Below are 14,703 nucleotides of genomic sequence, written 5' to 3'. Positions count from 1 at the left end.
ATATACACACATACATAATTCTACCTGCATTACAATTATTTTATTAAAGTCATTTTTATATAATTTTTCATTTATTAGTAAAAAAAATTGTAAACCCTAAAATATGGTTTTACCCATGGACTGCTCTATTACAGTTATACAGGGTTTATATTTGTATACTTTATTAAAAAATGTTTTAATGATTATAAATGTATTTGTCATTTATATGAATGGTGTATAGCTGCATTACATATGTGGATTCCATTCATTTACTATACACCATTCACATTTAGATAGGCACGTGTATGAGCTTTAAATATTGATAAAATGTATATTGTTTGGTGGGAATGTAACTATTATTTTATTAATATGTGGTGTATAATGTGTGCCGATTCGTGTTCAACTTTTGTATTTTACACTTCCTCACACTGTAATCCCGCTACATCACGCGAGATTACAGTGAGAGAAGTCGTTCTCAAGAGTTCCCGGCGTTTGTAGATCGCTTCTCATCTCAACATGAGAAGAGATCTACAGAGCTTCATAAACAGGCACTCAGAGCAGAGCGATCTCCTCTGAGAATGCCTGAGAACTGAATAGCGGTATTTTAATCGCAGTTTCATAAAAGAACACCTAAAACATAAGCAAAAATTGTCTTATAACAAGCCATGTGTTTTCTTAACCACTTGAGGCCTTTTCTGGCACACTTTACAAGTTTAATTCAGTATTTTTGCTAGACAATTACTTAACTCGCAAACACTAAATATTTATTTTTTTAGCATTTAGGGAATACAGTGGCGATCATTGCAATTATTTATGTGACATAGTATTTGAGCAGGGTTTTTTTTTTTTTTTTTTTAAATAATAACATTTTAATTAAATTAGAAATGACAATATATACCCCAAAAGATGATGTTACGCCTAGTAAATAAATACCCAACATGTCACGCTTTAAAAAAATTGCGCACGCTCATGGAATGGCAACTAAATACAGTACTTAAAAATCTCCATAAGTTATGGTTTAAACTTTTTTAAAGGGTTACAGGTTTACAAAGGAGGTCTAGCGCTAGAATTATTGCTCTCACTCCAATGTTCACGGCCATGCCTCACATGTGCGGTGTGAACACGGTTTACATAAGCTTGTACGACTTAGGTATGCGTTCACTTCTGCGCATGATTTCGGAGGAATGGGCGATAACATTTTTTTTTCTCATTTTTTTTTTTTTACACCGTCCCTTAAAGCGGTTCTCCACCCTAAAGTGAAGTCCTGCTGATCGGAACCCTCCCCCCCTCCGGTGTCACATTTGACACCTTTCAGGGGGGAGGGGGGTGAAGATACCTGTCTAAAGCCAGGTATTTGCACCCACTTCCGGCCCGGCATTCACGGGCAAAAGACGGGCATTGCGTCACATCCCGTCGCCCCCCCCCCCCCGTTGTGTGCTGGGAACACTCGGCTCCCAGCACACAGCGGGAGCCAATCGGCGGGCGCGGCGCGTCTCGCGCCGTAGGGAACCGGGCAGTGAAGCCGCAGCGCTTCACTTCCTGGTTCCCTCAGCGTGGATGGAGGGGGGAGCAGCAGGGTGACGAGCTATCGCTCGTGCTCTGCTGCGGACGGCGCTGGACTCCAGGACAGGTAAGTGTCCTAATATTAAAAGTCAGCAGCTGCAGTATTTGTAGCTGCTGGCTTTTAATATTTTTTGGGGTGGAACATCCGCTTTAAAAAAATTTGGAACACTTATTTCCATTTCCAGGAATGTAAACATCCCTTGTAATAGAAATAATGATGACAGGTCCTCTTATGGAGAGATCGGGGGGGGGGTGAAAAAGACCCCAAATCTCTCCTTTACTCATTAATTTTTTTTTTTTTTTTAAAGGTTGAATATCTACCCTGGGCATAAAGTAACGTCATGATGTCGCTCCGGTCCTCCGAAACCATAGAGGCAATCAAAGACGATATAGTCTTACCGCCTCTGTGACCAGCCCGCTGCACTGTGGGATAACTTCTCAGGCAAGCCGGCGGAAACGGCAAGCCCGAGAAACATTGGGGAGGGGCAGGAGGGGGGAGCGTCCAGCTCACGTGCCACTCGTAACACTTTCAAGAGAAAGCCAGCCGCTGGCTGAAAAGAACAATACCGGGGTTATGGCCGATATCGTCAGCCACAATCACTTGCAAACTGCAACACAGATATACGTATTGAGCGGCAAGTGGCTAAGCCTGGTACATACAATGAGAATATCTGATCGTCCATTTTTTATATTTTTTTGCATGCTAATCTCATATTGAAAACAAATTGGTTACTAGAGTTACCAAAATTCTCATAAGACCAAATACAGCTTCCCGCAATGATGTATTCTTTCGTTTTCGAAAGAATACATCGCAAGGTAATACCTGGGTTCAGAAATGGCACGCTCAGTGCGCCTGCGCCATTGTCTACGGCATGCAGGCGCCGTAGACATCGGTGCTGTCTTTCCTAAAAATATCTCCTTAACCGTGTAGGTTAAGGAGATATTTCTTGCACCTAAGTAGTCTGTAAGAGCCGGTTCACACTGCGGCGGCACGACTTCGGGGGCGACTCTGCAAGGCGTCCTGAAGACGACTTCAGAGGCGATTAGCAAAATGACTTCTGTATAGAAGTCATTGCAAATCGCCCCCGAAGTCGTGCAAGAACCTTTTTCTAAGTCGGAGCGACTTGCGTCGCTCCTATTAGAACGGTTCTATTGCATAGAATGGGAGTCGCCCCAGTGTGAACTGGCTCTAAGGGTTTACAACCACTTTGAGCCTCGGTTCACACTGTCGCGACTTGTGGAGATCAGAACTGGCCAGAACTTCTTATCTAACCTGGAGCCAGGCATTGAATAGGCCTCCTGATGTACAAGTACAGTTGGCTTTCCACAAATTCTCAATTTTTTTTTTTTTTTATTATTTAGAAGTTTAGTAGTACTAGTAGTTTAGTTTAGAAGTACTTAAGTACTTGCTCAAATATTAGTGCAAGAAACACTGAACAGAAAGCAATCCCTTTTATCAACATGTTTACCTTCTCATGTTGCTATCTATTACAAGGGCTGATGGGAGTATAGCATGACAAGAACATAGTCCAATCTTAGCTATAAATTTACCACACCATCATCACCTTACACTTTGCTAATCTCCTTGTCTTGGATAACAGAATGTAGGGAAGAGATCGGATTCATACTTGTACATAGAAACATAATGAAGCCTCTGGTACAAAGGCCAATCACTGCAAGTGACTTGGAAGATCTGAACATGCCACATTATAAAATTGGTAGTGCCAGGATTCTCCTGATACCAAAATGTTATTACACTATACCAACAAGCACCAACAGCACCTTTCACTGTGCGTGCAAAAGTCTCACTCCATGTTTTTCAAGGACAAATGTTCAGTTACGTGCGACTTGAAGTCACGACTTTAAAAAGATTCCATCACTACTTTGGTCTGACTTTTACATTGACTAGCGTGCCATAGACTGCAATGGAAAACCTCAAAAGTTGCAAGAAAGTTGCACTTGAATGTTATACATGCGACAGTTGCCCATTTTCATTGGCCAAAGCTGCATGACGTGTGTTGTACAAATGTGAATGGAGCCAGGCCTTGAGGCTTAAAGTGGTTGTAAACCCACTGTTACAACTTGCACCTACAGGTAAGCCTAGATTAAGGCTTACCTGTAGGTGCAAGAAATATCTCCTTAACCTACACGGATATTTTCACAAAAATGGGCACCGCTGTCTACTGAGCGTGCCGTATTTGTGAATGGCAGTAGCGGGGTTAATGCCGTGTTTTCAGGCATGCGCGGGGATCTGCCGGCCCCACGCGCATGCGCGGGGATCTGCCGGCCCCACGCGCATGCGCGGGGATCTGCCGGCCCCACGCGCATGCGCGGGAGTGACGTCATTGCTGCTCCGGCCAATCACAGTTCCAGCGGCGAAAAACAGGAAGAAGCTCCAGGGGACATGGCGGTGGACGGGACCGAGTTGGACTTCGATCTCAGGTAAGTGCCACATAATGAGCTAGAATGCTATGCATACTAGCTCATGTCTTTCTCTTGCAGGTGTATTTAAAAAAATAAAAAAAAACCAAGGGTTTACTTCCTCTTTAAGCAGGCCAGACTGTGGTCAGTGGGATTAGAAAAGGCCCTGGTGTCCATGCGAGTAAACAGTTTATGTGTACATAGGTTTGCAAAACAATGGGATGAAGGAATATTCATGAACTTTGCTTTATTTCATACTTACTGTTACATTGTGTGAATGCATCAATGCAGTGCATGTTATCTCAGCTGGCAGAGCTTGAATTCATTGAATGAGTTTACCAAAAAATTTAGATATTGCAGAATATACAGCCTCATGCTACATAACTAAGCTCCATGTCATGCTGAATAGACTAAATTATTAATGCATCTTAAAGCGGAGGTCCGTTCAAAAAAAATTTTTAAGTCAGCAGCTACTAACACTGTAGCTGATGACTTTTAATAAGGACACTTACCCGTCCTAGTCGCCAGCGATGTCAGCACCCGCCGAGGCCGATCCTCGATCCTGGCAGCTCCAGGCACCGCCATCCACAGTAAGGGAAACAGGCACTGAAGCCGTGCGGCTTCACTGCCTGTTTCCTACTGCGTATGCGCGAGCAGCGCAGCGCTTTGTGAATGGGCCTGCTGCTTTCTGGGATACACACAGTTCCCAGAATACAGCGCGCCCCATTCACAAGAAGAAACCAAGTGTAGGAGAAGGAAGAGAATCCACCGCGGAAGATGAAGAGGCAGATTCTGGACTTCCGCATAGCAACAGCTATTTAGGGTAAGTAAAAATTATTATTTTTTTTCCCCCATTTTTATTTTTTTAGATTTTTGGTGGAAAGATTTTTTTCAGAGTGGAACTCCGCTTTAAATAGAAAACTATCTCAGCACTCAGCTCATTAGCAGTTTTGACGGAGAGGGGCAAATGAGGTTGCTGTAATGCTCATCAACTAATGACATCATTGGTTGTTAAAGCGGGAGTTCACCCATTTATTTAATTGTTGCCCTTTTCCCCTTAGATTCCTGCTCGTTTTGTCTAGGGGAATCGGCTATTTGTTTTAAAATATGATCCGTACTTACCCGTTTTCGAGATGCATCTTCTTCCGACGCTTCCGGGTATGGGTCTTCGGGAGCGGGCGTTCCTTCTTGATTGACAGTCTTCCGAGAGGCTTCCGACGGTCGCATCCATCGCGTCACTCGTAGCCGAAAGAAGCCGAACGTCGGTGCGGCTCTATACTGCGCCTGCGCACCGACGTTCGGCTTCTTTCGGAAAATCGTGACGCGATGGATGCGACCGTCGGAAGCCTCTCGGAAGACTGTCAATCAAGAATGAACGCCCATTCCCGCAGCCCATACCCGGAAGGGACGGAGAGGATGCATCTCGTAAACGGGTAAGTACGGATCATGTTTTAAAACCAATAGCCGATTCCCCTAGACAAAACGAGCATTAATCTAAGGGGAAAATGTGCTCTCTAACGGTGAACCTCCGCTTTAAAACGCCAGCGGCTAGAAGGTTGTAATGGTGCATAATGAAAACCTGTGGCTTTGTGTAACTAAAAGGCAGGCTTGTATACAATTTTTAGGTATTTTTCCAAGGCACCCCTGAAGACATGAGAAGGCACCCTGGTTGAAAAAGGCTGATCTATAAGGCCCCTTTCACATTGGGGTGGGAGGTGCAGTGACGGTAAAGTGCTACTATTTTTAGCGGTGCTTTACCGCTAATTTTGCGCTGCTATTCGGCCGCTAACGTGGCGGTTTTAACCCCGCTAGCGGTTGAGAAAGGGTTAAACCGCCCGCAATGCGCCTCTGCAGAGGCGTATAGCCGCGGTGTCCCATTGATTTTAATGGGCAGGAGTGGTATACACACTGCTCCAAAGATGTGGCTAGCAGGACTTTTTTTCCGTCCTGCCAGCGCACCACTCCAGTGTGAAAGCCCTCAGGGACCACCAGCGCAAAAGGGGCCCTTCTTCCACTGACCACCAGCGTGAGGGAGCACTACAATTTTCAACACATCAGTCTTTTCTGGCCATCAGAATGCTCATGTCATTTCATTTTTATTACCGGGTGTCACATATGCCAAGTGCACCACATTATCTATGGTTTCCTTTATGGTAATAAAAATTGGGAAAGGATGACCGATGGGGCACGATAGGGTAGTATGTGGTTATGAATGAACTGGACTTGTGTGAAGCTATCCGAGTAGCACCTAAAAAGGTCTCTTTGCCATTAGCAAAAGTTTGAACTACACGTAGGGATGTGGTGTGGCTTATCTATAGTAGTCAGTTCATAAACAATAATTTACTAGGTTTTATGTATTTCTATATATATCGGCTTACTGTACAGTGAGCACTATATATGGTAGTTATTAACAGGGGTTCCCCAAAACGTAAAAGTTATTTAAAGGATTTTTCAATGTAGAAAATGTTGATAACGACAGATGTAGAGTATGAACAATTTGGCAATCCATCTAACATCGATACCTGTTTTGTGGTCTTTTTTGTGGAGCGAGCATGGCGTAACCTACTGGGAGATAATTGAACTTGTGGATAGTGGCATTAGTAGGCCTGAAGTCTCCTATCCTTATGCCGTGTACACAAGATTGGATTTTCCCTCAGAAAAACTTTGGATGTTTTTTCAGACGGAATTCCGCTCAAGCTTGGCTTGCATACACACGGTCACACAAAAGTTCTCTGAACTTTCGTCCATCAAGAAAGTGGCGACGTACAAACACTACGACGAGCCGAGAAAATGAAGTTCAATGCTTCCAAACATGCGTTGGAATTTTGTGCGTTGGAATTGCTACAGATGATCGGATTTTCCCATAGGAATTTTTTCCTATGGCAGAAAATTTGAGAACCAGCTCTCAATCTTTTGTTGGAGGAAATTCCGACAGCAAAAGTCCGATGGAGCATACACACGGAATTTCCATTCAAAAGCTCACATCGGACTTTTGTTGTCTGAATTTACGATCGTGTGTATGGGGCATTAGTCTTGGAATTACAACCAGCAAAGATGTGGACTGAACCAATTTAGCCCTTTTGAGTCAGTCCCACTATGTCCCACCAGGGCCAGCTTGGAGGCCATATAGTGTAAAGATCTAACTACAGCTCAAAGCAGGACCTTAGAGATCACTTTTCATATATTGTCTTTGTACCCTGAAAAGGACATCACCGGTGACTGAACCATAAAGGACGCACAGGACTGGACCTCTGTAACAAGCTTGAGCTGGCAGAGAACAGGTCCTTTAGCTACAAGGCTCACCAATAACTGAACAGGGTAGCCAGAGTGCAGGCCAGAATCTTGTAACTAAAATACCCATTTAGAGGGTGTGGGGCGGGGTAAAGCCCTCTGACCACACAAAAAGATGGAAATAAACACGCTCAGTAACATTATACAAGATTGCAAAACACAACGACACAAAGCCGACTTTTAGATTCCATTGATCAATTAAGATTCTAAAGCTCTGTGAGAAATTCAGGCGGGAACACAACTTTTTATTTCTTACCAGCATTCTGGGGAGAAAACTGGTCACAAAGATATTATTAAAGGGGTGGTTCCCCTAAAAATAAACTTTTGACATTGCATTTGGTACAATAATTACAATTAGAATCGGCTGGTTTTATTTAAAAAATACCTCCGTACGTAGCGTTTGCTATATTCGTTCCCACCGCCACTTCCGGGTACGATGCTGGCGGTGGGCGTTCCTAATTGATGGACAGGCATCCGACCGACGCATCCATCGCGTCACGAGATGCCGAAAGAAGCCGAACGTCGGTGCGGCTCTATACGGCGCATGCGCACCAACGTTCGGCTTCTTTCGGCATTTCGTGACGCGATGGATGCGTCGGTCGGATGCCTGTCCATCAATTAGGAACGCCCACCGCCAGCATCGTACCCGGAAGTGGCGGTGGGAACGAATATAGCAAACGCTACGTACGGAGGTATTTTTTAAATAAAACCAGCCGATTCTAATTGTAATTATTGTACCAAATGCAATGTCAAAAGTTTATTTTTAGGGGAACCACCCCTTTAAGTGGGAAGGCAATGTGGATGAAATCGGTATTTAGGTCTGCATCAGTGTGTACAGATTATGGGGGTTATTTACAAAAGGCAAATCCACTTTGCACTACAAGTGCACTTGAAATTGCACTGGAAGTGCAGTCGCTGTAAATCTGAGGGGTAGATCTGAAATGAGGGGAAGTTCTGCTGATTTTATCATCCAATCATGTGCAAGCTAAAAATGCTGTTTTTTATTTTCCTTGCATGTCCCCCTCAGATCGACAGCGACTGCATTTCCAAGTGCACTTGTAGTGCAAAGTGGATTTTCCTTTAGTATATAACCCCATACGTGTTTCACAATCTAAACAGATAGTTCACATTTGATAGAACAGCCAACCCGCAGGGGCGTTCAGCGCGGCGATCAGAGGTGCTGTGTGTCAGTCTGATACACCGCAACTCTGATCGTGGTATGAAGCCTCTGACAGAGGCTTCTTACCACGTGATCAACTGTGACCAATCACAGCTGATCATCATGAGAACCAGGAAGTGCTGGTAAACGGCTTTCCTCAGTTCACGCTGACAGGGAGCCCCCCTTCCCTTTCCTTATCTCATTTCCTCATCCCATCACTTTTTTCCCCGTTATCACAGCCCCTCACGTTCATTCCTCACTATGAGAATTTTGATACCTCACTGGCACTATCACCTGCACTCCCCACTCATATCCTCCTAGCCTTACTCATGGCCTGCCTACCATATATAGTTGAACAGGTCCATCTCCACATCTGTCCCCCTTGGTCGCCGTGGGAGATCTCTCCATACAGTGGCTCTAGCGCCTGAGCTGATGGGACCTCTGTTTTTAGGCAAGCGGCACAGTGTTTTGTTCCCCAACTACTATATTGTTCACATGTGTATACTGTCTTTAATGTAAGGTTTACTTGTATTTATCCCCATATTCTGTTCAACTTTTCTATAGCTAACAACTGTATATTAATTACATTTTAGAACTCTCCTGACGAAGCGACTCAGTCATGAAACTAGTTGCGATCCCCCTCACATGACCCCTACCGGAATTTTCCCTCAAGGGATAATCTAATATCAGTGATCTGTACGGCTGGTTGTTGTACTGTGATTTTTTGTTTATGTTGCTTTTGATATTTTTTATAGTCTCTTGATATTATGTCAATAAATGTATTATTATTATTATTCAGGATTTATATAGCGCCAACAGTTTACGCAGCGCTTACAATATAAAAAGGGAGACAATACAGTTACAATACAATAAAATACAAGAGGGCCCTGCTCAGAAGAGCTTACAATAGGGTGGGGCAGGTGGTATAAAAGGTTGCAACTGTGGGGAATGAGCTGATGGAAGTGGTAAAAGATTAGTTGGAGACGGATAGGCTTCCCTGAAGAGGTGAGTTTTTAGAGGTCGCCTGAAGGTAGCAAGAGTAGGGGATAGCCGGACAAGTTGAGGTAGTAAGTTCCAGAGGTAGGGAGAGGCTCTGGAGAAATCCTGGAGATGAGCATGGGAGGAGGAGACGAGGGAGCTTGACAGTAGGAGGTCTTGAGAAGAGCGGAGAGGACAGTTTGGGATATAGTTGGAGACAAGATTGGTGATGTAGCTCGGGGCAGAGTTGTGAATGGCTTTGTATGTTGTGTTTAGTATTTTGAATTTAATTGGCTGGGTGATCAGGAGCCAGTGTAGGGATTGATGGAGAGGTTTGGCAGACACTGAGCGGTTGGTAAGGTGGATAAGTCTGGCAGCAGCATTCATGATAGACTGTAGAGGGGATAGCCTATGTAGAGGTAGGCTAATAAGAAGGGAGTTGCAATGTATATACTAATGTGTATACTTTTTATTATAAATTTCTCTCTTGAGTTCACCTGCCTACTCTGTACCGCTATAGTCCTATTGCCCCTTCCCCTTTTCTCAGCTTTTGCTGTTGGTCTTTGGGGTCCCCTAAGCCCTATTTCTATTCAAATTGATCTTCAGGATGATGGTACTAGAGGTAGACCGATATATCGGTCGGCCGATATTTGGCCGTTTTTAAGAAATCGGCATCGGCCGATTATTGTAAGAAAATCGGACGATTTTCGGCTGCCATGCTAAACCCCGCTCCACCTCCAGCAGCACGAGAAATTAATCCTTCAGCCTGGTAGCCTGCGCGCCGACCCCCCCCCCTCTACCTCGGCGGGCTGTACTGTAGCATAAAGCAAACTTGTCACAAGCCCCAGCAACTGCAGTAGTTGTCTGCGCGAAGAGATCACACTTGTTATGCTTCCTGCATGCTGGGACGGTGGCGGGATTACTGAACATAGGCTCTAGGCTATGGCTCCAGCCTTAGGGGGGGGGGGGGGGGGGGGGGGGGGTGTCGGCACGCAGGCTACCAGCAGCGTGGCTGAAGGATTCATTTCTCGTGCTGCTGGAGACTGGGGTAATGTACAGTATTCCTATCATCTCTGATAGGTGCCTCGGCTCTCTAGTGATTGTACATAGTACTCCAACTCACGTGGGAGATCACAGGTGTCATCCAATGGACAGTGTGTACATGTCAGAGCACACCCCTCTCCTGTATACACACTCATTTTATATATATCCATCCCCACCCACGGCCAGCTCCATCCATCCATCCACCCCCCTCTACAAAGCATCTCCCACCTACGGCCAGCTGCATCCATCCACCTCTCCACAATGCATCCCCCACCCACGGCCAGCTCCATCCATCCATCCCCCTTCACAATACATCCCCCACCCACGGCCAGCTCCATCCACCCCCCTCCCTCCATCCACAGCCAGCACCATCCATCTCTTCCACTCCACAACACATCCCCCCTCCACGGCCAGCAGCATCCAGCCATCCCCCTCCACAACGCATCCCCCACCCACGCCCAGCACCATTCATCCACCCCCCTCCACAATGCATCCCCCAGGCACAGCCAGCACCATCTTTCCCCCTCCACAACGCATCTCCCACCCACGCCCAGCACCATCCATCCTCCTCCACAATGCATCCCAATCCAAAAATCGGCCCAAAATATCGGCCGCAAAAATCGGCATCATATATCGGCCATCGGCTGCCCCGATTTCTAAATATCGGCATCGGTATCGGCCAGAGAAAAACCCATATCGGTCGACCTCTAGATGGTACTATTAACTTTATATGCTTTTTACTAAGAGGCTAATAAATAATTTATGGGGTGGAGGTCCTGATGTCACCACCCCTCCTCTCCATCTTGTCCAATCAAAGAACTCCATGCAATCATTAAAAACAATACAAGGCGTTGTTTGAATGGTGGTATAGTGTCCCATTCTGCTGCCTATCGTAGAATGCTGCGGAAGTCACGTGGCGGCCAACTGCGCATGCGCAATGCGTTCCAAACGCAAGTGCGATGCGTTCCAATAGATTTACAACAGTACACACCAGCGAACCCGGCATTCAGGTGGAATTAGAGGAAAGTGGCCAGTCGGCCTCACTTCGCTCGGACGGCTCGCTCTGCTCGCTCGGCCTCCTGGCTCTTTTTTTAACATCCTCCAATCCACGGGGATGTTAAGGAAAGAGCCTGGATGCCGACCGAGGTTTCACTGTCGTGAATCCATTGGAACGCATCACACTTGCGTTTGGAATGCATGCGCAGTTGGCCGCCACGTGACTTCCGCAGCATTCTACGATAGGCAGCAGAATGTGACAATACACCGGCAGTGCCCAGCAAGACACCCCCTGTGGTTGGTGTGCAGTGGGGCAGCCCAGGGGTCAAGTCCTGGGGAAAAAAGTGTGGGAACTCCCACCCAAGATCCACTCCCCCCACCAAAAAAAAAAAATGATACGCTCATATGCATAATTACTAAACCGCATGTTTGTTTGTTTTTCGATCCACTGTACCTTAGTAATCCTTTTTTACTGCCCGCAAGTTCTTTCTAAATCCCACGATAACTCACGGCAGACCTCCGCAATGTCTCCTGGGAACAATGACAAAAGCTCCCAGAAGACATTGCGGCATCGAGGAAGTGACAGAATACCCGCACACTACCCGATGAATACATATACAGGAAGCGGCCAGTAACAAAGGATTACTGAGGTTCGCCTGCCCCTGACAGTGACTCGAGCTGGGCATCGCCGCTTAGTGAAGGATTGGCTCGGGCGGCTCGGCTGCTCTCATCCTGCAAAGGGAACTGCGTTCCTACTGTGAAAAAAGTGCAGGAACTCCGTTCCCACGCGTTCCCGCAGGACTTGAGCCCTGGGGCAGCCACTCAGCAAAGAAGCCAGGAGCCCGTAACGACCACCGTGACCGTCACCTGCAGCAACCAATCAGGTATTGACAGTTCCAAGCTGGAACAATGTAACTCAGCAATATAGATCACACCTGAGCTCAGATAGATAAATATGGCATGGTGCTTCTCTCTGCATTCCAGCACTGTCCCTGGAAAGTTGGAAGTATGTCTGCCATGGCTTCTCTTCCACACTGGGACTGTCCCTGAAAATCAGGTGTGGAGACAGATCGTGCGATCCATAGTGAGAGGTACCCGGCAGAGGGAGATTCATGTATGCACTGCTCCGCTCCCTGCACTTACCTTGTCCTCAGCTCTTCCACAGATCTGGGCGGCGGAGTTATACACATGACACCGAATGATCGTGCTGCCCACATCCACCGCCACCACCAGCCGCTCCCGGTATCCGTTCCTGACAGATCCCATCCTCAGGATGATCACATACTATTCAGGAGACGCTGGGGAGTTCTCCGGGGCGGGGCCGTCCTGAACGGAGCCATGTTTACAGTGGGCGGGGCCGAGCAAAGGAACATTTTCAATGAGAGCGGCCATGTTTAGTTCTGGCAGTCATAATAGTTTGCGCCATATTTACTAATGGCACTTCTATTATCAGGTGTTGATTATAGGCTGCTCCAAACTACTGGCCTGGTGGCAACCCCTTTCACACAGGTGACCCAAACAGGTCCATCTGTCAGTCTTTTTAAGAGGACCTGTTCGGATCCTCCAGTCTCTTTTATGGAGTGCCAGATTCCCATTCCGTCTATCGAAATCAGATGAAAATGGATAGTTGGTCCGTTCCATCCGATTGTCCCATAGAAGAGAGCGTGACTGTGTCCCTGTCCGCTCTGCATAGCAGAGGGGAGACAGACCTGTCATCCACCTGTTCAGAGAGAGATCCCTAGCTGAACAAGCGGATTCCACTTCACAGCGAGCGGCGCCGGTGTGAAAGGGGCCTTAACCCCCTGCCACTTAGGCAATGGTTTTAATTGTTAACAACCATGTTAAAAATCTGGATTTTTTTTCTAGAAAATGACTTGGAACATTCAAACGTGATATGTTTTCAACAAGCAGATGCCCTGGAAAATAAAATGGTGGCTGTTGCAATTTTTATGTCACACGATGTCTGTGCAGCCATTTATCAAACTCAGATTTTCAGGAACAAATACACTTAAATTAATTTTAGTGAGCACAAAGCCAATATAATAATACCCATTTATTCATTTTTGTGATATTAAAGAAAATGTTGCATCGAATAAATAGATATCAAACGTGTCATGATTTAAAATTGTTTGCACCTGTGAAATGGTACCAAACTACGGTACATAAAATTGCCCATAGGTGATGCTTTAAAGCTGTTGTAAAGGCACAAGGTTTTTTTATGCATGAAGGTTAAATAACCTTCTCTGTGCAGCATCCCCCCCCCCCCCTCCTATAATACTTACCTGAGCTCCCTCTTGATCCAGCGAGCCTTGCCTCTTCGGGGACTGGCACTCCCGATTGGCCTTTGGCAGCAGTGGGAGCCATTGGCTTCCGCTGCTGTCAAACACAGCCAGTGAACCAATCAGGAGGTGGCGGGGCCAAGCCACAGCTCGGAGTGTGAATGGACACACAAAGCCACTGCTTGGGAGCATGCCTGCTTGATTGACCCCGCAGCAAGCTGCTTGCTGTAGGGGCACCCAGGAGGAGGCAGGAGCCAGGAGAGCCGGTGTTCTGTCAAAATAGCCAACTCCGCAGAAACTCCAACTACTTAACTTCCGGTTTCTTTACCACTTCAGCCCCGGAAGGATTTACCCCCTTTACCCCCCTTCCTGACCAGAACATTTTTTGTGATTCGTCACTGCGTCACTTTGGATGACAATTTTGCGGTCGTGCAACGCTGTACCCAAACACGATTGATGTCCTTTTCTTCCCACAAGCTTTCTTTTGGTGGTATTTAATCACCTCTGCGGTTTTTATTTTTTGCGCTATAAACAAAAAAGGAGAGACAATTTTGAAAAAAAAGCAATATTTTCAGCTTTTTGCTATAATAAATATCCCCAAATATATATATATTCTGCTACATATTTTTGGTAAAAAAAATTCCCATTAAGTGTATATTGATTGGTTTGCGCAAAAGTTATAGCGTCTACAAAATAGGGGATAGATTTATGGCATTTTTATTATTTTATTATTTTTTTTACGGCGTTCTGCGATTTTTATCGTGACTTCGACATTGCGGCAGAAAGATCCTGCAAGGCGGGAATTTCAAAGGGATGTAGGGGTACACCCTTTTGCCTGCCCGTGCCAATCTGCTGACATAAATGGCATGGCATGTGGGTAAACCATCAGTAATTTTAGATTTTGACAAATTGCAACCGAATACTGTCTGGTGCACGATATTATGAGTGGAGATTGTTACTCCGCACCGATACTAGCCAACAAAATGGCCGCCT

At 45.9% G+C, this 14,703-nt stretch overlaps 1 protein-coding gene across 2 annotated transcripts in view; it reads right to left on the bottom strand.

The window, feature by feature from the left end:
• Positions 1–12,774, bottom strand: part of GK5 (glycerol kinase 5) — a 63,934-nt gene extending 51,160 nt beyond the window's left edge. For both annotated transcript variants that reach the window (XM_040348787.1, XM_040348788.1), the window contains exon 1: positions 12,575–12,774. In XM_040348787.1, the coding sequence (XP_040204721.1) occupies positions 12,575–12,697 (123 nt within the window). In that variant the 5' untranslated portion in view covers positions 12,698–12,774. The remainder of the gene's footprint in view (positions 1–12,574) is intronic.
• Positions 12,775–14,703: the final 1,929 nt, after the last annotated feature.

Source organism: Rana temporaria, chromosome 4 (genome assembly GCF_905171775.1).
Source record: "Rana temporaria chromosome 4, aRanTem1.1, whole genome shotgun sequence".
Taxonomy (NCBI): domain Eukaryota; kingdom Metazoa; phylum Chordata; class Amphibia; order Anura; family Ranidae; genus Rana; species Rana temporaria.
The sequence above is the reverse complement of the archived record's forward strand: the minus strand, read 5'-3'. Positions and strand labels throughout refer to the sequence as shown.